This window comes from Megalobrama amblycephala, unplaced genomic scaffold (assembly GCF_018812025.1).
Source record: "Megalobrama amblycephala isolate DHTTF-2021 unplaced genomic scaffold, ASM1881202v1 scaffold265, whole genome shotgun sequence".
Lineage (NCBI taxonomy): Eukaryota > Metazoa > Chordata > Actinopteri > Cypriniformes > Xenocyprididae > Megalobrama > Megalobrama amblycephala.
Window position 1 is genome coordinate 125,138 of NW_025953341.1, and position 25,721 is coordinate 150,858.

The 25,721-nt window shown below is 38.5% G+C and overlaps 1 protein-coding gene across 1 annotated transcript in view; it reads left to right on the forward strand.

The window, feature by feature from the left end:
- Window positions 1–24,276, forward strand: part of LOC125261077 — a 58,396-nt gene extending 34,120 nt beyond the window's left edge. Inside the window, exon 2 of the mRNA XM_048179641.1 lies at window positions 18,862–24,276. Coding sequence (XP_048035598.1) covers window positions 18,882–21,977 — 3,096 coding nt within the window. The 5' untranslated portion in view covers window positions 18,862–18,881 and the 3' untranslated portion in view covers window positions 21,978–24,276. The remainder of the gene's footprint in view (window positions 1–18,861) is intronic.
- Window positions 24,277–25,721: the final 1,445 nt, after the last annotated feature.

Here is a 25,721-nt window from a genome sequence, read left to right on the forward strand (position 1 = left end):
AAACATGAACATGAACATGGCATGAACATGCCAAAATATTCAATTGGCGAAAACAAGCACTGACCAGCGGCAACAGACGCCGACAGGGATAACACACTGATTCAACAAAATCCGATAACATGTTTTTTGGTCTACATCTGTTGGTGGAGTGTGAATTGGCCTGTAAATGTCTAAATAGCTGAAGTGAGTTTACTGCTGGTGCAGTGAAGAAAGTAAAAGTAGAACAAGAGAAAGAGCACTCCTGCTGTAAGCAGAAGAAGCTATTTGTTTAACAGATGAATGAGAAGGCAAGAGACTCAAAAGGGGTTCTGGGGCGCTGAGCGTAGTAATAAATAGATGAGTGATGGATGGTCTTGCCAAATGTGAGATATATTTGAATAAAACTTTAGTATAAACTGTTGGAAACAGTTTGGAATTGATACCTTGTGATTCATAAGGAAGTTGAAGCAAATAAATCGTACACTGGCCAAACATTTATGCAGCCGTCAAGGAGAAAAAAAATAGGAAAACAGTATATGGGCTGTATACTGCTGAATTGTGTTGTTTTCAATATAAGTTGTAAAGACACGTTTACATCTCAGTAAAAGTAGGATTTCTTTTACCGTGGTGTTGAAGAGCCAACAGCTTGCAAGTGACACTTCTTATTGGTCTTCCATTGGTAAGTGGACAGAGCAAAATGGAAAAGCCATTCCTGATGCAGCTCAATGATTGGTGCTTATATACGCTCATGATGATGATTGACAGTACTGAATAATTAGGCTCTTCCCAAACTTGCTTTTAGAACTTCAATTTGTGGTGTGTGTAAAAAGCTGCATCCATTCATGATTTTAATAAATATAATCACTGTATATATTGTTATTATACTATTATGTTATCTTATTGTTATAAACTATGTTATTACTATACTAATATGTTGTTATTATACTATTTTCTGTTATGCATTCTGAACTATGGTCCCTTTCAAATGAGAACTCACACTGCATCCTCCTCTATGAGAGAATGCCTCCAGCATGACCGGTGTCTAAAGAATGAGTCTAAACATGACAATGAACCGGCATCACTACTTTGACATCACTATTTTAACGTCACTACTGGTGTGACCATGTGTATAAAAGGGAACCTTTTTCTTGTCTTGTCTTCAGGATCAGTTTGTTTGAAGTCATGTAAGGATCATGCGCATTTAGTTTTTGAGGAGCTGAATGTGAGGATTTTTTAATGAGTGCGTTTAGGTGGAATATCTGTGACTCTTTGAAGAAGCTGTATGTGCTAGGTATGATGCATTCACGAAAGTGACTACATGAGAAAGGTAAGAAACTGTTTCTTTCTGTTCTCTCCGGAAGAATAGTAGTTAGTGTTTGCACGAGCACATTCGGATCTCGAGGAATTTGAAGCCACTAATAGTGACACATTCATGCTATTCTCGTAGGACTCCTTTCAAAGTGATAGAATGTGACATTTAAAATAGTGCGCTTGACTCTTGAGGGGGTTAAATGCACGCTTTTTGCGATTTGGTCACAGTAATTGGTTTCACTTGGGCTTGACTCTCTCTTGAGGAATGAGAGTTGAGCACGTGCACTCCACAGTCTGGGTCCTGTGGCCACAAATTAAGTTGAGGCGGGATTGAGCGCGGGGTTGTAGGCAGAACACAGATGAGTCGAACAGGAAGGTTTTCTTTTTTGGCTCCTCTTTTTGGCTCAAATAATACTATTTTTGTTATTATTATAACAATTAGGAGTTGTGGGAAGTTATGGCCTGCTCCATTGAGGGATTAGATCTGCTTTGGCAGCATAACACAGATTTTATGGAAAACAATTTCTATCTGGACATAACTGCCCCAATCCTGTGAGCCTTCGGTTTTTACTTTGATCTCCACACTGAAGCAGAGAGATCATAAGGAAAACTATATTCAGCCCACACTTATCCTTTATTACGGAAATGTGAAGGATTGTGTGAGCATGGAAATGTATTGATGCCACCTTACTATTTCTGAATAGTTGAGGTGTGTTCAAAGGCTTCGACCCTGCCATTTAGATCTCTATGTACTACATCACTACTAAATGGCAGGAGGAGGAGGGCACCAAAGAGGGCTGGTTGGGGTGGTGGGTTCAGTAAGAAAGATTCTGTGTGATGCAGAGCTCTGCCTGGATAGCAGCATTGAGGCATTAGGCTTTCTGTAAGCATCCTTGGTAAGCTGTCCTGAGGGTAGGACGTAGGTAGGCCTTCTCTCGTTTTAGAGAGTCATTTTGCTGAGGCCTCTGTCCTCAGGGCTCAGCTAGGCAGTATGCTAGGTTGCTAGGCTCTCTGTGAGCCTCCTTGGCTACTGCCTTTAAAGTAGTAGAGTGTTGTTAGGCCTCCTCGTTATCGAGTGTCATTCTTCTGAAGCCTCCACTCCCTAGAGCTCCACCTGAATAGCGGGTCTGAGTTGTTAGGCTATGAAAAGCCTCCTTGCTAAGCTGGTCTGAGCATAGGACGTTGTTAGGCTTTCTCTCACTTTAGAGAGCCATCATGCTGAGATTTCCATCCTCAGAGCTCAACTAGACAGTATGCAAGGTTGCTAGGCTCTCTTTGAGCCTCCTTGGCTACTGCCTTTACAGTAGTGGAGTGCTATGAGATCTCTTCTCATTATAGAGTCATTCTTCTCAGGCCTCTCCCTAGATCTCTGCCTGAATAGCGGGTCCATGTTGTTAGACCTTGCGAAGCCGCTTTGGTAAGCTTTTCTGAGCATACTACCCTTAGTGTGGAGTGTTGCTAGGCCTCCTCTCCTTATGAGAGTTGTACTGAAGCCTTTGCTCTGCAGAGATTTGCGGGCCAGTAGAATCAGTTTGTTAGGCTCTCTGGAGTCTCCTTGATAGCTTTCTCTATTAGAATGGAGTTAGGCTTTTTCTCAATTTGAGAGTCAGTTTTAGGCCTCCGTCCTTAGAGCCAGAATAGGTAGTAGTGCCAAATTGCTAGCTCTTGCTGAGCTTTTTTGGCTGCTGCCTTTGGGTTAGAGCGTTGTTAGGCTTCTTACTTGAGAGTAGTCCTTTTTGAGGCCTCCGCTCTTCAGGCTTCTGTCTGAACAGAAGTTCTGAGTGATAAGGCTCTCTTTGAGCCTCCTTGGAAACTGGCCTAAATATAAGACTGTTGGGGCCTCTGTTCTTTAGAAGCTCTGGTCTATGACAATATTCCCTTAAAGGAGACATCGGATGCCCCTTTTACAAGATGTAAAATAAGTCTCTGATGTCCCCAGAGTGTGTATGTGAAGTTTTAGCTCAAAATACCCCACAGATTATATTTTACAGCATGTAAAAATTGCCACTTTTTGGGGATGAACCAAAACGCGTCATTTTTGTGTGTGTCCCTTTAAATGCAAATGAGCTGCTTCTCCCCACACCGCTTTTCTTCAGAAGAGGGTGGACTGGATTGTGGAGAACTTTGCACAGTGACAGTAAGTAGAATTCTTAAAGATGGATGAATACCAAAGATTATAGATATAGAAAGACTGTTCACTCCTATTATTTATGAATGGGAAAAACTGCATTGCGCAATATGGCAGAATATGTCCTGCCTTCTATATAAAAGAGCCAGTCGCTTATTGGTAAAGTCATTGTGTCCCTGCAACTGCCGTTAGAAGCTCCGGTTCCCATAGAAACCTGAGACTTGTGCTTAGGAGTATACATGCACATTGGCTGGTCTAGCCTGAAAAACATGCTTTTTAACGCTATTTGAGCATAAGAAACAACATTTATGGGACAGCTCATATCAGATTTTGTTGATGATTTGAAATATGTTATTTAATTGTAAGTTTGCCAAGCAGTTTTTGAGATTTCAGGTTTCCTCCTTTCAAATAGATAGGACTTGGTCTTGGATGCCTGAAGTAGCTGCCCTGGAGGTTTTGAGTGAACAGAATGAACAGATTTTCCTTGAAAGGGACATGGTAACGTGTACCTACATCTCTGACAAGTTCCACAGACCTTACCCATTGCTCACCTGAGAACCTACCTGTATTACCTGATCTGTCTTCTCTCTGCCATCATCCGTTGTCATCATCTTCCTGGATCTCCCGTTCACCTGTTCATCAACCTTCCGCACCAGTCCTACACTTGCACAGAGAACATCCAGTTACCAACCAGCTAAGTCATCCAGATCATCTCTAAACTGCTATATTCACCATTGCTACGTCCAGATCCTGTTATACATTCCAACCTGTTCAATAAACGTTGTTTATATTTCTACTTACCTGTCTGTTGCCTTCTGTTCCGTGACAGAAGACCTGACCACAAGAGGAAAACATGAGCTGGGAATTCGTCGAACAGATCGCGGCAGCAGTTCAATATAGTCGCCATTCCAGATTCTCATCCCAAGATGGCCGCCATTCCTGAGTCACGTCCCGAGTCCAGAGGCGACTCCCTTCCTTGTCCCGAGTCCAGAAATGGATCTAACCCATGAGCCCGCTCCAGTCCACGAGCCCGCTCCAGTCCCTGAGTTCGCTCCTAGCCCAGAAGACATTCCAGTGCCTATCATGGCGCTAACATTTGTGTGTGACTGGGCCACACATACATCAGCTCCAGCCCTTGACTATCGTCCAGTACAGGCTCTAGCCCCTGAACTCAGCCCAGTGCCTTTTACAGAGTCCTCTCCAACCCAGAAACCCAGAGATGCTCATAAGAGATTTTTGTTTTTTTGGGGGGGAGGGCTATCTGTTCCCGACTTTAGTGGTCGAGCCTGGGGTCCAGGCCAAGGCCACGGAGGCTGCATCACCATGACCCCTTGAACGGCCTGCACCGCCATGGCATCCTGAACTGCCTGCATTGCCATGGCTTCCCATACTGCCTGCAGCGCCATGGCAACCCGAACTGTCAGCACTGCCATGGCCTCCCAAACTGCCAGCACCACCATGGCAACCTGAACTACCAGCACCGCCATGGTTTCTCCTACTGCTAGCTCCACCCTGGTCCCCTGAAATACCAGTACCGTCCTGAGACGACCTGCCCTCATCATCCTGATTACCCGTCACGACTCCAGGATGCCCTCCCTCCCTCCCTCCCCAGCCAACCATCTACAGCGCGAGGACGCGCCTCCCGGGAGGGAGGAGTACTGTCACAGCCACCAGCACTATCACCTGCTCACTTGTCATCCGCATCGCACTACACTTCCCAGCATCCCTCCTGATCCACACCTGCCACAGATCACCTCCTGTTCACAGATCACCTGCACCTGTGCACCCTCATCAACATGCCTTTAAATGCCAGAGTTTCTTTCTCCTCATGGTCTGGTCTGTCAACGTGTATCTATGTCTCTGACAAGTTCCACAGATCTTACCCATTGCTCACCTGAGAACCTACCTGTATTACCTGATCTGTCTTCTGTCTGCCATCATCTGTTGTCATCATCTGCCTGGATCTGCCGTTCACCTGTTCACCAACCTTCTGCACCAGTCCTACACCTGCACAGAGAACATCCAGTTACCAACCAGCTAAGTCATTCAGATTATCTCCAAACTGCTATACTCACCATTGCTATGTCCAGATCCTGATATTCATTCCATCCTGTTCAATAAACTCTGTTTATATTTCTACTTACCTGTATGTTGCCTTCTGTTCCGTGACAGTGTCAAAGCAGCTTTACACTGTAAAGGATAGTTTACAGTGATAGGGAAAATAATTTTGGCTGTACTGCAGCTCTAGAAGAAAATAGTGTCATTGTCCAACTTAAATAAGTTCAGTATTTATTCATTACATTGTAAAAATGATTAGTTATTAATTTAGTTCATTTATCTATATAGCAGCTCTGGAGAAAACCATGATGTCATCATCCAGCTCAGTTCAGTTCGCATACAAGGCCGTCAATGCAGGTAGATCAAAAACATTGTTGAATATCAAGTATCCCCAACTAAGCAAGCCAGAGGCGAAAGCGGCAAGGAACCCAAACTCCCTCAGGTGACAAAAATGTAGGGGAAAAAAAATACCTTGGGAGTCTGTGCCACTGGCTGTCGTGTTGATGAGGACTTCACAGGGGATGGTCTAGTTGACACAATCTCCGCTGACACGTCAGGGGTGTGTTGTGCTTGTGTTTAGGCACAGATCCTCCTTCAGATCTGGATACAGCCCGGATCCGGCTGACTACGGTAAACCTCGGAATGAACAGAGAGACTAATATTAGCTTAGATGCCATTTTCTTATGATGTAATGAGTACATTAGGTGTTACAGGAAGTAACTTTGTCAATACCAACTGTTTGTCCAAGTTCATATTCAGAACATGTCAGTACTGCACATAATATTTTGTGAATGTACGCAAATCGCCTTCGTGAATTTGCTTGTTAGCATTCTGTACGGCTAAAGTACCATTGTCTCCAACTGTATTCACAGAGATCAGAGCTATGTCATTAGTTTTATTTTTAAGAAGTAATGAAAGTGTGCTTCTGAATTGTACAGTCGGTGAGCATGTTTGGGTTAAAAAATAACAAGCTCTGGTCTCTGTGAATATAGTAAGAGACAATGGTAACTTTAGTAACATTTGCACATTCAGAATTGTGATTTGCAAACACACATATTATAAAGTGTGATACTTGTTCTAGATATGAAGTTGGATCACAAAGAGTTGGTATTGATTCATCGTTAATAAGCAACTTTTGTGCAAATCCTGCGTTTTACTGACACTCATTTGCAAAGCAGTCCAGTATACAATGATTCACACAAACAAAATGAATTTCTTGAGGCCATTTCCTTCACAAATGAAATGAATCCACTGCATCCTCAGTGGCTCAGATGTCGGGAATTTATTATTACAGTTAAAAATAGAACAATTATAATGTTTAAATAGCTGAGACATTTTATGACTAGCTGCGCTAGCTAAACATGGCGGAATCATGGAATCAACTGTAGTGCTTGAAGTGGAAAAAATAAAGTGCCAGTACTCCCACTCCTGGAGGTTGGGGCATGATACAAAATAAATGAAAACTAAATTAATCTATCAATGTGCCTCTTCTATAATTCAAAGTGACATCAAAAACTACAAATCCCTTTACTCTAAAGCTATAAATGTCACAATCGGCTGCTGGCTTATTATTTAGTAGAATGAAATAACTGCATGATGATTCTGTTAGCAGACAGATGGACAAAAAACAGGTAACTTCCACACACACAGTCATTTTTAAACAGGTTCAGCATGACAAGCAATGGCAGCAGACAAGGCAGTGCACTTAGTGATAGTTTGAGAGAAATTAGCTTGAACTTGGTCTACAGAGTGATTGCTTGACGAAGAAGACAGAAGAAAGATAAAGACTGACGATAATCTCAGGGCAGGTAAGTAGCACAGGTAGGTACACAGTCAAGTTGTAGCACAAGGTAACAACAACGAGACCAGACATTGTGATGTGGAGGGTGACTGCTTATAAAGGGTGAGATAATGAGAGGTGCTGATGTGGGTAATCTTAGATAGGTGTGGTGATTGTGAAGTGAGTACAGGTGAACAGAAGGAGGGATGATGGAAAAATGTAGTGTTTGCAGGTGACAGAGCTAGTGACCGTGACAGTACTCCCCCCGCCAGAAGGTGCATCCTCCGAAAACAGTCCAACCGGGGAAGGAGGGCGGGCGTCCTGGAGTCTTAGTAAGTAACCAGGGTGGTGCCGGCAGGCTAAGCCTCCAGGACGATACCGGTGACCAGGGAGGCTCCGGCTGCTCAGGGGACCAGGGAGGATGGGCCTTCATGGCTTTGCTATGGAAGACAGGCTCGGCCATTATGGCTGAGGATGTATGCCGAACTTTAATGTAGGAGACAACTTTAAAATGTTAAAATGTTAATGTTACAAATGGACTCTTATTGTAAAGTGTTAGCATTTCATATAAATCCAAACAGTCATGCTTTAAAAAGATGGTCATCTTTAAATATCTACACAAAAGCCATAGCATTGAAATTAGACACCTGTATCCACCTGTTTCCGAGGGGTGCTACTGTAAAAAAGAATGTTGGTACAACTTTCGGTGAGGCGGCGGAGGTTAAGTGTTTTTCGGATCATTGTTTAATTTGTAAAGTTGCAAACCTTTTATGAGAGATGTCGTTAAGGCACTCAGGAACAACATTTCAGTTCAATACATTTATTAGTTAATTAATAATATCACAATACAATAAACAATTTTCATGCCCTAAATTGTCCTTACTTTACTGACCTTCCACAAAAGTGCTGGTGCATGACTACAAGAATGTCCTGGCCTTGCTATAACAATGAACAAACCGCTGTCTGTACTACACCTGTCACTGATGCTAGCACCCAAGCCTTATGATGTGATGTGAGACTACTGGCTCGGCTCAATAGTTGCGTTTCCACTGTCATATATGTGATACTTAAATCTACTTATGCTAACCATTGCGATAATAAATACACACATTTATGTAAAATACCAGAGACTGCTTGAGGGACATAGACAACTCATTTATGATTATAATCGTGTATATATTTGGTTTAATGTTTTATCTGTCTCTTCCCTATGCCTTTGTTGATATTGGACTAATGCATCTGCATATCTGTCACAAACTCCGGTTAACTCGTAACTCATAACTCCTGTTTTCTTCTCATGAGCTCCCTCTGTTGCTCTGGCTGAAAGCATAACAGTATAGAGAGATGGATTGCAGTCATTGCATAATTTGGAGGAAAATTAATAGAAATGCTCAGAACATGATGTAAACATATGATATTTTATCTATGTATTTTTAAATGTGTAAGCCTTTAGATTTAAAAGCCTTAATGGAGTTGTTTTGTGCATTCTTGTGATCGTAAATAAATGGAAGTAGGTGCAACTTAATAGGTATGTGTTCTCTTTTTATGTGAATATACACTGAACAAAATTATAAACGCAACACTTTAATTTTTGCCCCCATTTTTTTATGAGCTGAACTCAAAGATCTAAGACTTTTTCTATGTACACAAAAGGCCTATTTCTCTCAAATATTGTTCACAAATCTGTCTAAATCTGTGTTAGTGAGCACTTCTCCTGTGCCGAGATAATCCATCCACCTCACAGGTGTGGCATATCAAAATGCTGATTAGACAACATGATTATTGCACAGATGTGCCTTAGGCTGGCCACAATAAAAGGCCACTCTAAAATGTGCAGTTTTACTGTATTGGGGGGTCTGGGGGGTCTGAAAACCAGTCAGTGTCTGGTGTGACCACCATTTGCCTCACGCAGTACAACACATCTCCTCCGCATAGAGTTGATCAGGTTGTTGTCGAGACCCTGATGAGGATGACGAGCATGCAGATGAGCTTCCCTGAGATGGTTTCTGACAGTTTGTGCATAAATTCTTTGGTTATGCAAACCGATTGTTGCAGCAGCTGTCCGGGTGGCTGGTCTCAGATGATCTTGGAGGTGAGGATGCTGGATGTGGAGGTCCTGGGCTGGTGTGGTTACATGTGGTCTGCGCCTGCGGTTGTGAGGCTGGTTGGATGTACTGCCAAATTCTCTAAAAACACCTTTGGAGTGTTTTCCTCTCAGCCTCATTTTTTATTGTAAAACATTGTTCAAATATTGATGTTGGAATCTTAAGTCTTTAAGTAAAGGCCAAACGTTCACAATTTTAGATCGCTAAATCTTGAATGACTGCTTCTATTTTAGAATGCTTAGATTATCTAATCAAAATATGTTTTACAGTGACATTAAAAAAAGAACGAAAATCAAATGCATTTCTGATTTATGTTTCTGTCAGCTGCATGAACATATAGTTTGTTTTCTCATGTCTAATGTTACTTCGCTGGATAGCTCATGCATAAAAGCGAACAAATGGATATAAAGTAATGCAAATAGATGGTAACAATTTTGACATTAAACATTTGGGTCAGACTTGTGTGTGTTTTTGTCACATTGTTTTGACCACTTGAGGTAGTCAACTAATGTTAGCATCCTCTCAGCCTCGACGGCAAACAAACTGCTGTTATCCACTGATGCAGCATCTAGTCAACTAACTAATTATAATGTTCGATAGCCAAACTAATTATAATGTTCGACTTTATAATGATATGAAAACATGTTCCGCTCTGCGAAGCGCGTAGCCTTGTGTCACGTATCAAAACAATTTCCACAAGGTGTCAGTAATAGATTTTATTTTGCCTCTGTATTGTATAATGACAGAGAACCCTTCTCAACTGTGGTTGTGCGAGAACTTGTTTGCACATGCTTGCTTGCAGTCTGTGTTCTTTTTTTGTAGCAAGTAACGGATATGCTTTGAGGAAATGCATACATACAGTGAAAGTATACATTTTATTTAGTAAATGTAGTGGAGTAAAAGTAAAAGTTGACAGAAATATAAAAGTACAGATTCTTTAAAAAAATACTAAATGTATTTTTTGAGGTAGTATTATTACTTCATTACATTACACCACTGTCAGGGGCTGGAGTCAACACTGGACTCTGGTCTGGGCCTGGAGCCTTCATTGGACTCTGGTCAGGGTCTGGAGCCTTCACTGGACTCTGGTCAAGTTCTGGAGCCAACATGTGTGCAGCCCACACACACAAAATGGCCATGGCCATAATGGTGAGTTCTGCATCCTCAGTAGCTGACTCTAGGAATGGAATAGGCTCTGGAATTTCCCTCACAGGAACAGACTGTTGAATATCTCTCACTGGAACAGACTGGTGAATTTTTCTCACAGGAACAGACTGGTGAAATTTCTCTCACAGGGATGGACTGGTGAATTTCTGGTGAATTTTTCTGGGAGTGTGAATGGGTGCTTAAGCTGATTCATGACTGAAGTGGGCTCTGGAGAACATACCAGTGTTTCCCAACCTTTTTTTCAGTCACGGCACCCTTTGAAAATTTTCAAAAATTTGTGGCACCCTATGCTAGTGTTGTCACAATACTACTTTGATATGATACCTTGAAAAGTATCGGTTTTCAATACCACAGGGAAGAACCGTCATACATAGGCCTACTGTCATATAGATAGTTTTAATATTAGGCTATCTAACTATTTGTCCATCCATTGAAAATCTAGGAAATCAGTAATTTCTTCTGAAGAGATCACTTTGTATGATAACAGATTTTAATTAAGGATTTTATCAGTGGCGTAACTTTGTTTCAAAAAGTGGATGGGACAGGAATGTGTGTGATGGTGGGGGGGTGTAATTGTATCATTATAATAATAAATGCACAAAATTTATTGACATAGACATCATGGCTATTATAATAGTTTTGTCCTTACATCTACTATAATGCAATATATTGTTAGTCTCGAGAGTATTTACATTAGTCAATAAATACGAGAATCCGCATTTATTATTTGATTGTCTTGATGGAGTAGTGGTGGAATTTTTGTTCAGTGTGCCAGAGGTTCTGGGATCTAATCCAGCCTCGTGTAATTTATTTATTTATTTTTTCATTAAACCAAAGTTTTTCATCAGTGATTATATATCAGGAGCAGGGACACGTTTATGTGCATTTTGTTTTGTGATTTCACCGGAACAAATAGAGTCTCCAGCCGATAGATTGAAGCGCTAGTCCGTGTGAAGAATGCGCAGTGTGCATGAGCGCCAACACTGTTGCGCTACTGATAACAGTGGTTTCAAAAACAACACATCCCAGCGATAGATCGCATATTATTTAACACAAAAGAATGAATTGCTAATCAACTAGAGATGTTTCTTTCGTATTAGATGCATCCGTGCCGCAAAATGTTTCAAAAAAGTGGTGGGGACAATATCGACCCTGGCAAAAAGTGGTGGGGACATGTTCCACCCGTCCCACTCGCAAATTACGCCAATGACTTTTATTCATATATAAACATTCTCACCTAGCCTAAATGTTTGCTCACTCGGTATTTGCTCACTCTGTATTTGTTTTTATATTGGGATAATTTTGATGCAATAGTACAACTTGGTTTTAAGTTTTTAATATATTTTATAATGTAATAATTTCACAGTTACTCTCCAAATTAGTGTATCAAGAATGTAAACAGTATATTTTAAATTCTTGTTTAATAGCATTTTTTTATGAATAGTATCACTGATACTAATACTGCTACTGTCTGAAATTGATTTTTTTTTTTTTAAAAACATTAATTATTGACATTCAACATTACAGTTATCAATTTTAACATTATTAGGCTCCGAAAAATAAAACAACTTAAACTTAAAACAATCTTCGCATAAACCTATAATAAATGTAATATTTACCTGTGGCCTTCCTACCTGTCTTAACAGTAATTGTGCGTGTTAATATTCATTCAAGAGCAAAAGAGAACTCAATTCTGCCGCGCTCTCTTTGTGCACCATACTGGTGCGCGTCTTTCTGTGCATCGTGTGTTTGTCAGAACATTCACAGACAGCTCATTCTCGTTTGCCTTGTCATGCTTGAATGATTTAAAAGCATTTGTATGAAGAAGAGCATGATCATATAATGTAACGTTAGCCAAAGGATGACAGAAAAAATGGATGCTGCGTTAATTGTGTTAAATATTTTTAACGCGTTAAACTGAAAAAAGTTAATCGCATGCGTTAACGTTGTTAATGTGTTTATGTGAATAAATGAGGCAAGACGGACAATATTTTCATGTGTATTTTATGGAAGATTATTAATGGCAAAAGTGTTTTAAATAAAAAAAAAAGCCTGTTGAACTGCACTAACCGTATTTGCATTTGAATGCATTGTATTTTTAGGGCTTGCATTTTTGTGGGCTGAAATTCAACATAGTCGTATATTTATGCTGTGAATATTTCAATTCAAACATTTCACCCACATTTTCATTATTAAAAATTTGAAGGTTCATATTCAGATTTCAGATTTCACTTCCAATATATTCAGTCTGTTTAAAAATACAACCTAAAATATTCAACAGGAAATTTCTGGTCCATTTTATTTTGCTTTTCAAATTTGCTTCCACAAATTCAGTGGTTCAAATTCGACAGAAAATTCAACATTGGACATCCGGAAACTGCAGGAATAGAAGTAGTTTGCCGATGCATGATCTCTATCTGCTGTTAGTCGTCCTCACCAACTGTTAACAAAGAGCAATGGCTACAGTAAGTCATCATTCATTCCCAAAAAATGGATTTTTTAAAATGGATAGAACCAGTTCTTTATTTGCCCTTGCATTGCAAACAAGCAGAGATGGTCTGGGTTTGTGAGTTATTAGGATTTTACCACTTTGAGGATCTGTCATAAAACTGACAAAACTGACTATCTGCTATTATTTGTGCTATGTACGCTGTTCATTTGTGTTATATCATATTGAATTGTCTAAAGTTTTACTTTAGTTAATAAACAATGCTGGGTCATTACGTGTCAAATCAACCAGAGGTCCCAAGTTCAAATTTTTTATTTTTTTCATATTTTTTCTGTAAAAAGACAAACATAAATAGTGATGAAATCCAAAATATTAAATGTCACAGATGTATATTTACTGAGTAATCCACTATTTTGTAGAGGGGGGTCAAAGTGACCATTTTCACCTGAGATTTGGAGCCAATTTACAGTCAAAAATGACTTTAGAAAGATGGCAGCATTATTATTTTATTTTTTCATAGAGATTGGTAGGTCTATTAGAAAAATATGTTGACTTTAGCTTTCTGTTGACTTTAGGTTCAATCTCATAGATATAGAGATGTCAATGCGGTAACGTGTAGTTACGATACAGCATATTTGAACTCTTCAAAACTCTTCAGAAGCTGTTAAAATAAAATAATAAAAAAAATCTTCCAAATATAAAATCTTCCTAAATTATTTCCATATAATATGTTCCTAAAACTGATTAAAATATAGATTTTTAATTCACTTTTGTCTTCTTCACTACTGGTCCCGTCCAACACAGAGTGTTCTTCATCACCACTGATCCAGCACCAAGCCTGTTTCGTTGCCCAGCACAAAGCCTGTATTGATGTTCACCAAGTGTGTTATTGATGTTCACACCCAGCCTGCCTTTCCTGCCTACTCCACTGAAATCATCCATTCCTATGTGCCTGTTTCCACTGGCGCCCTTCAGCCCTTCGGCTCCCCTATTGGCTCCACCTTGCAACCCAGATCTGCCTTGGGGCTACTAGTCACCAGCTCTGTTGTGGCATGGGATTCCCTGGCTCCACCTCGTCCCTCCAAGCCCTCAGCTCCATCTCTGCCCATTGACCAATTGGCTCCACCCTGGCTCCTCACCCCCTCAACATCCTTTCGGCTCCACCGGACTCCCTAATCACACCGGCTCCACCTTGATCAGTCGTCGCTTTACCACCCCCACGGACTTCTAGGCCTTCGACTGTACCTCATCCCTCCACCCCTCATTCCCTCCTGCTCCACCTCTGTCCTCAATCGCACCAGTGTCACCTCAGTCCTCCGACACCCTGGCCCCAACTCGGCCTCTCATCACCACGTCTTTGCCTTTGGTCTCCTAGTCCATCTGTGTCACCGGGTCTCTCGGCCCATCAAACTCCGCCTAGTTCTCCACATCTACTGGCATCACCTCTGTCGGTTAGGCTCAAGATTCCACCATGGATCCTCCCTCTATCAGTTCCACCATGGGTCAGCCTCCTGGCTGTCTCCTGTGTTGCTCTGGGCTCTAGTCGGCTGTCCGCTCCTCCATGGCTTCTCCCATCATTCGCTTCTCCGTGCTTCTAAATGCCACTGCCCCTCTGCCTTCATCGGCTGTACCAGAAGGATGTGGTAGATGCATTATAATCCACAATACAGACAGTATTGTGGTCCGCGGAATTATTAATTTGTTTGTTTGTTTTTGTATTTCTATTGGGCTGCACAATTAATCAAAACAAAACCGAAATCTCAATTGGGCTTAGTGTGATTATGAAACCTTAAAGGTTGTTGTTTTTTTTTTTTAAATAAATATATTTAATATATATATATATATATATATATATATATATATATATATATATATATATAAAATATATATATAAGTGAAGAGCAGCTCTGTCTGTGATCAGTAGTAAATGCTGCTTCATCTCTAAAAGCTCTGTGAATTGGAGTCACTTATAACGTATATTTGATAAAAGCAACACGCATCAAATATCTTCCCAAATTTGTATTTGTAATGTTTTTACTCCAAACTCACTTCATAATGTCATTCAAGTGTTATAATTTACTTTTGTGAGCTGATGTGGTTTCATATCATAGTATAAGGCAAAAAATATATTATTTTATAGAATTCTATACAGTGATAAAGGCTGTGTCGATTAGCATTGCATTATAATAAATATACTTTATTATTATGAAAATACCTGAGAAGGCTTGAAGAACTCAGATAAACCACATATTGTTGCAGTCGTGTGTTTATTGTCTTCAGGTTTAATCAGTCAAAGCATTTCTATCTTCTTTTTATTCAGCTACAGTGATAGCTGTATTAGCTGGATGCCTTTGTTCATATTAGCTATTTCCTGGAACGTCACAAGTTATGTTACTTCTTTGAGGCATAATTAGAGTTTCTGTGTGAGGGTGCCCTTCCGGTTTCCAGTTTGAATGAAACGGACAAAACGTGTTTATAGTGCTCAATAATACTCACTTCATCCTATTTTGGGTAAAAATAGTAAAAATAATACTTCTCTCTATAGAAATTTGAAGTAAACATGATTATCCATATGTTTTTCTCCAGTGTACAGAAGTGTACAAGAGGTTTTATTTTCCACAGTGTATGCATAATAGGCTAATATTTCATATTGAATACATGGACTCTGTTTTAGATTTTTCATACCTCCTGACAAAAATGTATAAATTATTGTCAGATTTTTTTGTCATAATAATATTTTATAATAAATTTTTAGACCTATCTAATGATTCATGGTCATAGGCTGCCTGCATATTAAAAGGTAACTCTGCAGTCTTGCGTAAAATAAGTTTTGTGTAAAATAAAAATATTATTATAATTATAAGACCCCTTTCTGGTTTGGGCCACTGCCCCTAAAAATTTACGTTAACATTTATATTTAATCATTTAGCAGACACTTTTCTACAAAGCGACTTACAAATGAGAACAATAGAAGCAATCAAATCAACATGAGTGCAACAGTATGCAAGTGCTGTGTCAAGTCCTCCAGCAAAGTGCTCGTAGCAAGGATTTTTTTTTTTTTTTTTTTTTTTTAATAAATATAGAGAGAATAGTAAAAGTAAAAAGTAAGTGCTAATATTACTGGACCAAGTGTTGACAAAAAAAGATCTTTAAAGGTCTGTAGCAGTTTTTTTTTTTAAATGGCAGGTCATTCCACCAGCAGTGAACAGACAAGGAGAAGGTCCTTGTCTGCAGCCCTGCCCCACAGATCATTTATTATAGTAACTGTATGTCCAATTTGCCCCTATTTGGGTGTGTACCTTTAAATGCAAATGAAATGCTGCTCCCCCCCCCCCCCCCTTTCCAGAAGAGGGCAGAGCCTTTACAGCTTGTGCTTTGGATACTCCAGCAACAACTAAACTGGAGAATCTCACGCAGACAAAATGTCAAGAATTTGTAAGTAGCAGTGTTCAGCCTTATATGTTTGAACTAGTGTAACACTCCCCACAGTATGCCAAGAAGTTTACACAAAAAGAAACACTTGCTCCTTTAAAGAATTAAAATAAAGGAGGAAGAAAATTAGCACAGACTCACTATTCATTCAAACACCCAAGTGTAAGTTTTTGTTTGTAAACGTGTGGATGTGAGTGCGAAGAGTCTTGTATATATATATATATACAGGGCTTTAAGATTCTTCGCACTCACATCCAGCCAATTTTCAGTATCGTTAATCCAGTCTTCAGTGTCACATGATCCTTCAGAAATCATTCTAATATGTCAATTTGCTGCTCAAGAAACATTTATTGTTTACAATTGTACAAAATATTTGTGTACAATATTTTTTTCAGGATTCTTTGATGAATAGAAAGTTCAAAAGAACAGTGTTTATTTGAAATCTAACATTATAAATGTCTTTACTGTCACTTTTGATTGATTTAATGCATCCTTGCTGAATAAAAGTATTAATTTCTTTAAAAAAAAATAAAAATAAAAATTCTTACTGACCCCAAACTTTTGAACAGTAGTGTAAAATGTTACAAAAGCTTTGTATTTTAGATAAATGCTGTTCTTTTGAACTTTCTATTCATCAAGGAATCCTGAAAAAAAAGTACACAACTGTTTTCATCATTGATAATAATAACAAATATTTCTTAAGGAACTAATCATCATATTAGAATGATTTCTGAAGGATCATGTGACACTGAAGACTGGAGTAATGATGCTGAAAATTCAGCTTTGCCAACACAAGAATAAATTATTTTATAAAATATATTCAAATAGAAAACAGTTATTTTAAATTGTAATAATTTTTCACAATATTACTGTTTTTACTGTATTTTTAATTAAATAAATTAAGCCTTGGTGAGCAGACAAAACTTCTTTTAAAAACATTAAAAATCTTACGGATCCCATATGAGCGGTAGTGTATATATATATATATATATATATATATATATATAAATATAGTGATGTCAATCAATTAAAAAATGTGTTATTGTTCGTTCAAGCATGACAGAGAACTCGATTCTGCCGCACTGTCCATGTGCATGACGGCGAGCGTCTTTCTGTGCCTCGTGTGTGACAGGACATTCACAGACAGCACATTCTCTTTTGGCACATGTAAATGGTTTAAAAGCATTTGCACGAATAAAAGCGTTATCATATATTGTAATGCTAGCCAAAGGATGACAGAAAAAAAGGATGCTGTGTTAATTGCGTTAATATTTTTAATGCGTTAAACTGGGAAAAAAATGAATCGCATGCGTTAACGCGTTAACATTGACAGCACTAATATACATATATTAAAGCTTAAATCAGTCTCATCGGTGATGAATTAAAAGTCACTGAGCAGATTCAGGCTTATAATTTTGAGTGACAGATGTCTGTAATTTAGCTTATTTTTTTCTGTGACATTTTTTTCTGTGTTGACAGTATCATGATTAGACAAAAATAACAAATGAAATTGTTGTATAGCCAACATTTTTTATTTGTTATCCCCAATCACTCTCTCTTTCTTTATGGGAAATTTAAATCTGAGATTAGAGGTATTTAGCCTCTAATATCTAATACCTCTAGTATTTAGATCGATCAGGTCGAGAAGAAAATCATTCTAAGCAGATAGTGGGTGAACACAGAATGAATGCGGTCGGGTACTGAATATAACCTAGTGGGAGCGGGACAAAAAAAAACAAAAAAAACAAAAAAAAAACAATCCCATGCAGACCTCTATGTAATGATATACAGTTCCGACAGTGTCAGCTACTGACACCGTCAAGTGAACCTACAAATGGCAAAGTCTCAGGTAAATACGAAACCCTGGTTCCATGAATAGGGAACCAAATGCTTTGTAGCTTAGCCACACTCCCTCTTTGCAGTCCAGGTTCCTTTTTCATAGAAATCTGAGGGAGATGCCGTCTCAGTGGCCAGTGCTAAGTGGTCAGGCATTGCAAATTTTTAACAGTCACAGCTTGGCATTTACCAGCTAATGAAAACACTGATGATATTTCATTTGGTTTCGCTGCATATCCTTTCTTGTTCATATCCCTCACAGCTGTGTAGTTTTAAAGCTGAGACTACAAAATGGGTCAAAGTCTTATACACACAAGACTACTCATTAATTCAATCATGTTTGCAAGGAAATATATAAAGCAGTGGTAACACCTAGTTTAGTATGTTTAGTGCTAATATTGTGCTAATTAAATTGTGTATTTATACACTACATGTACACCAACATACATGATATGTTGTTGTTTTGTACATGGAAATTTTTTAATTTAACATAAAAATCTAATTCGACAACTACTGGCAAGTTTGGCCACTATGTTGCACTTTATTAAAAATAACTAAAATGTTATACATGCTGCGCATCTATAATAAATTTTCTCTCTATTTGTATTTCTACCAGATCTAGTGAACCTGATAGAGATGGAAGATGACCGCCGGTTTCACAAACTGACACAAGAGCAGGTGGAGACTTTGGACCAAGTTCTTACAGAGGTCATTCCCATTCATGGCAGGGGCAATTTTCCAACCCTTGAAATTAAGCCTAAAGACATAATCCATGTGGTCAGAGACAGACTGATTTTGAAGAAAATCAAGGTGAGAGATGTCCGTCTCAATGGCTCTACAGCCAGTCATGTGCTGGTCAAAGAGAATGGCACCAGCTATAAAGACTTGGATATCATCTTTGGTGTGGAGCTTCCCAAACCAGAGGACTTCCAGATTATCAAGGAGGTGGTTTTGAGCTGTCTGCTGGACTTTCTACCTAAAGGAGTCAACAAAGATAAAATCACAGCTCTCACCATGAAAGAGGCATATGTACAAAAAATGGTCAAGGTGTTCACTGAGCATGATCGTTGGAGCCTTATCTCCCTCTCAAATAACAGCGGGAAGAATGTAGAGCTCAAGTTTGTCAGCTCTCTACGACGACAGTTTGAATTCAGTGTGGACTCCTTCCAGATTATCCTGGACAGCATGCTACAATCTTACTTGGATGCTGAAAGGCAGAAGGTTGTAGAAGGGCAAGAGGGCCAGGGTTCTTCTTCAGCTCAAACAAAAGAGATTCAGTCAGCCCTAATGGATGAACCATTCCTCAGCTCTTGTGACACAGGACATCACCAGGAAAGTGACACTGACGTATGCTGCAAAACTGATGATATGCAGACTTTCTCTGACTCTCAGTGTTATTGTAAAATCAGTCAGAAAGAACAGTCTAAATATTCAGAACAAGAACCAACTCTTGAAATAGACAAAGATGTTGAAACAGAAATGGTTGACACTACAACTATGCCTGTACCTATGGAGCAAGTATCAGAGCACCCTGTAATGGTGCATGTGGAGGAAAAGAATGAACCTCATGAAAATGTGTCTTTGCATACAGAGACGCTGCTAGAGGTAAATTCAGATGAAACAGGTATTGACTCAGGAGGGGAAAATGAACTGGTAGTGCTAAAAACCATGTCTGTTAAGCAAACAAATCCCCCAGTTAAAACATATATTAGTGAAATAGATTCTGACATGTTAGACATAGAGGCAGTTAATTCCAAACCATGGCTAGAAATGGTACATACTGACTTCTCTTGTCTTTCAACAAAAGGGACCTTTGGTGAGCGATGCACATTCCAACCTGCTCCCATTACATTTCTTACACAAGCAGCACTAGAATCATATGCTGAGTATCCTCTGCCACCCCCTGCCAAGAAAAACAGCCAAAATTCACAAATGGTTGTTCTCAAGCATTCCTCACCCAAACCTCCTCGTAAAATGTCCAAAAAGACAACTCCTGTGCCATGTTCACCAGAAAAATCAGTTTCAAATAATTTGGATGTTAATACTTGTCAGGTTTTGCATCCACCTAAAGCTTACCCAAACGAATCATTACCTATGCAGGTTAAATTGTCAGGTCTTACTACAAAAAGCTTTGAATTATCCAGTGCCTCAGAAAAAAACTCTAAAGAGTCAAAAGAACTAGCCACTTGTACTGGAGCTTTTACTGTTGCTGCTCCAGAGAGTAGTATGCATTCAGAAGAGACACTGTACATGAGTCTATTACCAGAGGAAAGCCTTCAAAGTCCAGCGCAAAGCTCAGAACCAGAAACTGGTGAAGCTACACATGTCAATATTGTCATCCCTACATCCAATCCCAGTAATCTCCCCAAAGATCAAAACAGGATAAACCAGCCTTTTAACAAAAGCATTCAGACAGCACAGTGTCAGGCAGTGGTACCTCTCATTAATGTGAATTCTGAGCCTTTACTTCAGGCAAATGACAATTATCACCTCAACTCAGCCTCTCCCAAAAAGGAAGACACCGAGACTTGTGCCCAAGAGGATGACCCCACATCACCAAAATATTTTACTCCACCCTCAGACACTAAGTCAGTCACTAAGGCAACAATTTCTGCCTCTCAAATATTGAAACCACTGTCTGCAGACCATACTATTGATTCACAAGTGGTAGAGACCGATTCTTCGTGCTCTGAACATGTTATATCACCTCAAATTCACAACTACCCTGTGTCCACTCTGCAGACTCAGGAACTTCTTGTGGCAAGTCCACAGACTAAAGAACCTCCAGAACTATTATCATGTGTATTAGAACCACTTATCTCTTTACCAGAGGTTCAAAGCCTCACTGTATCAGCACCACATTTTTCAAAGTCACTAGAACCTTCCATATCCTCAACAGCAACAGAGACTCCTAGAATCTCAGAACCTCTTTTAGAACCATCAGTTATATCTCTGCATGTTATAGAGCCCTCTAAAGTATTCTTTGAAGTTCTAGAATCCTCTAATGTACTTTCACAGGTTTTGAAACCCTCAGCAGTATCAATGTCACATACATTAGAAACGTCTGTGTCCTCAGTAAGTGAGTCGGTGGTTTCCAAGATACCAGATCCATCAGCTTCAGATGTTAACAAGCCCATAATCCCTTCCAAAGAGCTGCCTTGTATTACAGTGATGGCTGAGAGCATGTATGGTGACTTTGAGCAGGCTATGGATCACCTACGTTACCGGCTAATAGCAACACGCAACCCTGAAGAGATCAGGGGTGGAGGCCTGCTTAAATACAGTAATCTTCTTGTCCGGGACTTTAAACCTGCCTGTGAAACTGAAATTAAGACACTTGAGCGCTACATGTGTTCACGTTTTTTTATTGACTTCCCTGATGTGAACGAGCAGCAGCGCAAGATTGAATCATATCTGCGCAACCATTTTATTGGAGAAGAGAAAAGCAAATATGATTACTTGATGACACTTCGGAGAGTGGTCAATGAGAGCACTGTGTGCTTGATGGGGCATGAGCGCCGTCAGACTCTCAATATGATTACCATTCTAGCACTCAAAGTCCTAGGTGAGCAGAATATCATTCCTAATGCCAATAATGTTACCTGCTACTACCAGCCTGCACCATACATGACAGAACACAACTTCAGTAACTATTACATTTCAAATGGCCAGTCCCCACTTATATACCACCCATACCCACTACACATACACATGCAGACTGGACTAGTTTAGGCTTAGGTATGTAACATAGTAAGACACACAGGGAAATCCTTGAGTCATGCAACCTAAAATTTCCACCACAAACGATCTACCCTTGAACTTGGGTCCCAACACTTAACTGAAAAAAAAAAAAAAAAACAGTTTGAGTACCTAAGTGTTGGACAATTAAGAACTGATGATGGTATTGACTATCAGTGAGAATTATACATAAAAACATTGGAGCCATTGCACTAGCAATATGAAGGTTAAAACATGTCACATGCATTTCATTGAAAATGACAATGACAAGATAAATGGTTTAAAAACAGGAAGACAGAAAAGACGGCAATATATAGTGACTATAAAAAAAAAATTAGAAGAAAAAAAAAATTGACTAGGCCTGCTCTTCTCTTATCAGAGGTAGCTAAAAAGTCTTGTTTTAACACAGAAACAAACAAAAAACACTGTAAAAGACAAATGCGTTTGATAGAAAACTATTTTCAGTAATTTAATGCTTTATTGGCATGAAAAAAAGTGCAAGAGAAATAATCAGCATGCAGTCAATTTATTACATCGTAAAGTACTTTTGTTGTCTGAAACAATTAAACTAATTGATCCTGCTAAGACCAATGTTTCATTCTTTTTTTCTGATTTCTGTTTATATTAAGTATTTTATATGTTGTGATATTTCTTCGTACATCTACTGGATGTCTGCTTTTTCATTTATCATATATGCTTATTAGTAGATTACGAATGATGTATTCCAGGGGTGTCCGGTCCTGCTCCCGGGGGCCACTTTCCTGCAGCATTTAGCTCCAGCACACCTGCTTGGAAGCTTCCAGTGATCCTAAAGACTTTGATTAAAGTTTCAGTTGTGCTTAATTAGACTAGAGCTAAACTCTCCTGGAAGGTGGCCCTCCAGGAGTAAGATTGAAAACTCCTATGTATTCAATATTTCACCAGGATTGTATGTCTTCAGAATTTAAAAAAGTGCTCCATTCCTCCACATTACTCTGCATTACTATGACTAAATGAGAATTTTTCAGGAAAAAAAGTTTCTCTGACCAATGTCTGCATTTCATCTTTTCTAATGTTTGCAGTGCAGTGATCTTCACAATTTTTGTTTGTTTGTTTGACCAAAATATAAAATATGATTTGGAATTAACTGAATTGATGAAAAAAAAAAAAAAAATGAAAAAAAAGCTTGCTGGTGTCTTTTGTGTATCTATGGCACACAATGTTGATTTTACATGGGAGTAACAAGCAGTCTTCTTTATTTTTCTTTCCTATATAATGTAAATGTAGCCTCAAAAGAATCCATGCGAGGACATTAAATGATGTTATGTAATATTTCTTTGTATTTAACAGAACCATCAGTGGTGCTTAAGACTTAAATACATTTCCACTCTTTTTTACATCTTTGTGACAAAAATGGATATATTTTTCCAAGAATTTATGTGTAGTACTGTATTAGAGCATACATGAAAGATTGCACCAGCCATACACACAGTATACACAAATACACAGATAAACAGAAACAGAAACTATAAAGTCAGGACCAAAAGTATAAAAGTGTATATTGTGGAGCATCAATATGACATGAAAACTACTAAACTATTGTCTTCAGTTGAGTGATTATTATAGCAAAATTTATTAAAGAGATTTGCCTAAGTAATTCATTTTTTCAGAAGCAAGAAAAAATATAAACAACTTGTATGACATGTTGGCTTTACTGACGTTGTATAAAGAAATGTTATTTTTTAGGTTAAATTGAAAATATAGTAAAAAGTGTTAGCAAACATTTGACCTTGACCTTATAATGCAGAAGTTTAGTAGATCTTACAGAGATCTCATCACTGGTATAGCTATTCACACTTGTGGAGTTACTTTTTCTTGTGCAGACCTACAGTTTTGTAAAGTATTGGCTTAACTGTATGACAATTTTTAGTCTAGCATTCTGTTTTACCTTTATGTAATTGTCTACCTATGAAATGCAGCCAAAACCAGTAGTAACACTGTGGTTAGAAATAGATTTAGAAATTGTTTACCAAGATGATGTACACCCATCATGAAGTCCTTAAAACCGTTTATATGACCAAAATTATTTTTGCAGAAAAACATTAGTGCCTAAATGTGCGGGAGAAAGCTGTAATGCAGGTGACACTCCTGTAAATGCAGCCGTCACTTTTTTAATATTATTATTTTCAGGTGTACATTTTCTTCTTTTTTCTCATGCTATTTGTGTTGATGTCAAATGTAGTTCTTTGCTGTGGGTAGTTTTTGTTCATGTAATAAAAAGAATCCAAAAATTATAGATTCACTTCATCACAAATGAGTATTGTTGTTTTCTTTATGTAACATATAAGATAACATATAGCATGTTACATTTGTTTCAGAGGTGTAAAAAAACACATTGAAAAAAATGTAATCCATATTTACTTGTGCTTAAGTATTTAAAAACAAAAAGTAAAAATGAAACACTTTTCTTAGCTTTTTTAATAATAAAAAACAATTGACAGTAGAGTATTTAGTGTTCTCATTTTAGTATTTTTGAAGCAAACCTTTGTCAAGAAACCTGCCAAAAATCACCATTTAGGGCCCAAGCACCCTATTGGAGGACCCTATTGGAATTGCTCTGTTTCTTCTTCTTGTTATTCTTGTTCTTCTTCTTCTTGTTCTTCTTCTTCTTCTCTGAAATGAATCACATTTTTGAGGGCCTAAACATGCTCCAAAATTCATGAAACTTTGCACACGTGTCAGAAGTCGTGAAAAGTTACATCTGATATGGATTTCAGAATTAGGTGTGGCAAAATGGCTTGATAGCACTACTAACAAAATTTCAAATAAGTGCCCCTCCCGCTATGTTTCATGTACTGGTATGCAATTCGGTAGACACATGTAACAGCCAAATGCCTACAAAAAAGTCTCTTGGTACAAAGTCTGAAAACCAACAGGCAGTCAGATGTTTAGCATTTTCTTTTTAGAATTTTTTTTTTTTTTTTTTTTTTTTTTTTTTAAATTTGTGCAGTTTTTGCCATTTCCAGATATTGTACTTTAATGAACTCCTCCTAGAGCTTTAATGTGAGCCCCTATGTATAAAACTTCTCAGAAATACTCTTAATAATTGTCTTAAGCTTTGACTTAAGTGTCAAAAATTCTTAGTAAAAAGTAGGACTTATCTAAGAGTAGGAGACTTTTATAAAGAAGCTAAAAGCAACTTTCAGCAAGGTCTAAAAGACTGACTCTTAGGTGCTAACTGAGTTGACAAAGTGATGCAAATTAAGGACTACAATAATGTCAATCCAAATAGCTGCCCTCAACTTCTGAATCAGCCAGTACTGAGCCTGCAAGGGTGAAGTCACCGCAGCATGACACCAATCATTTAAAGTAATTACAATAAAAATATTTAATTAAGACACTGAAACATTAATATTTAAATTTATGTTAAAAATTTCTTTGCATTGGGCAAAATTATCACAACGTCATGGCATTGTGTACCACATAGCAGAAGTTAATGCTTTTTAGACATACGTCAAATGCATATGGCTGTCGAGCCGGAAGCTAATTTTTTTTTACTTTATGAAGTTTTAAATAAGGATATTTGTCTTACACAAACACATCAATTTGCTTCAGAAGGCCTTTATTAAAAGGGTTCTATGTAAGATTTTTACTTTAATAAATCATAAAAATACCCCAATATTTTTGCAGATATTTAGGAAACATGCTAAGTTCACCTACTTATTTCTCAGAAAAACAATGCTACATCCAGATATTCTA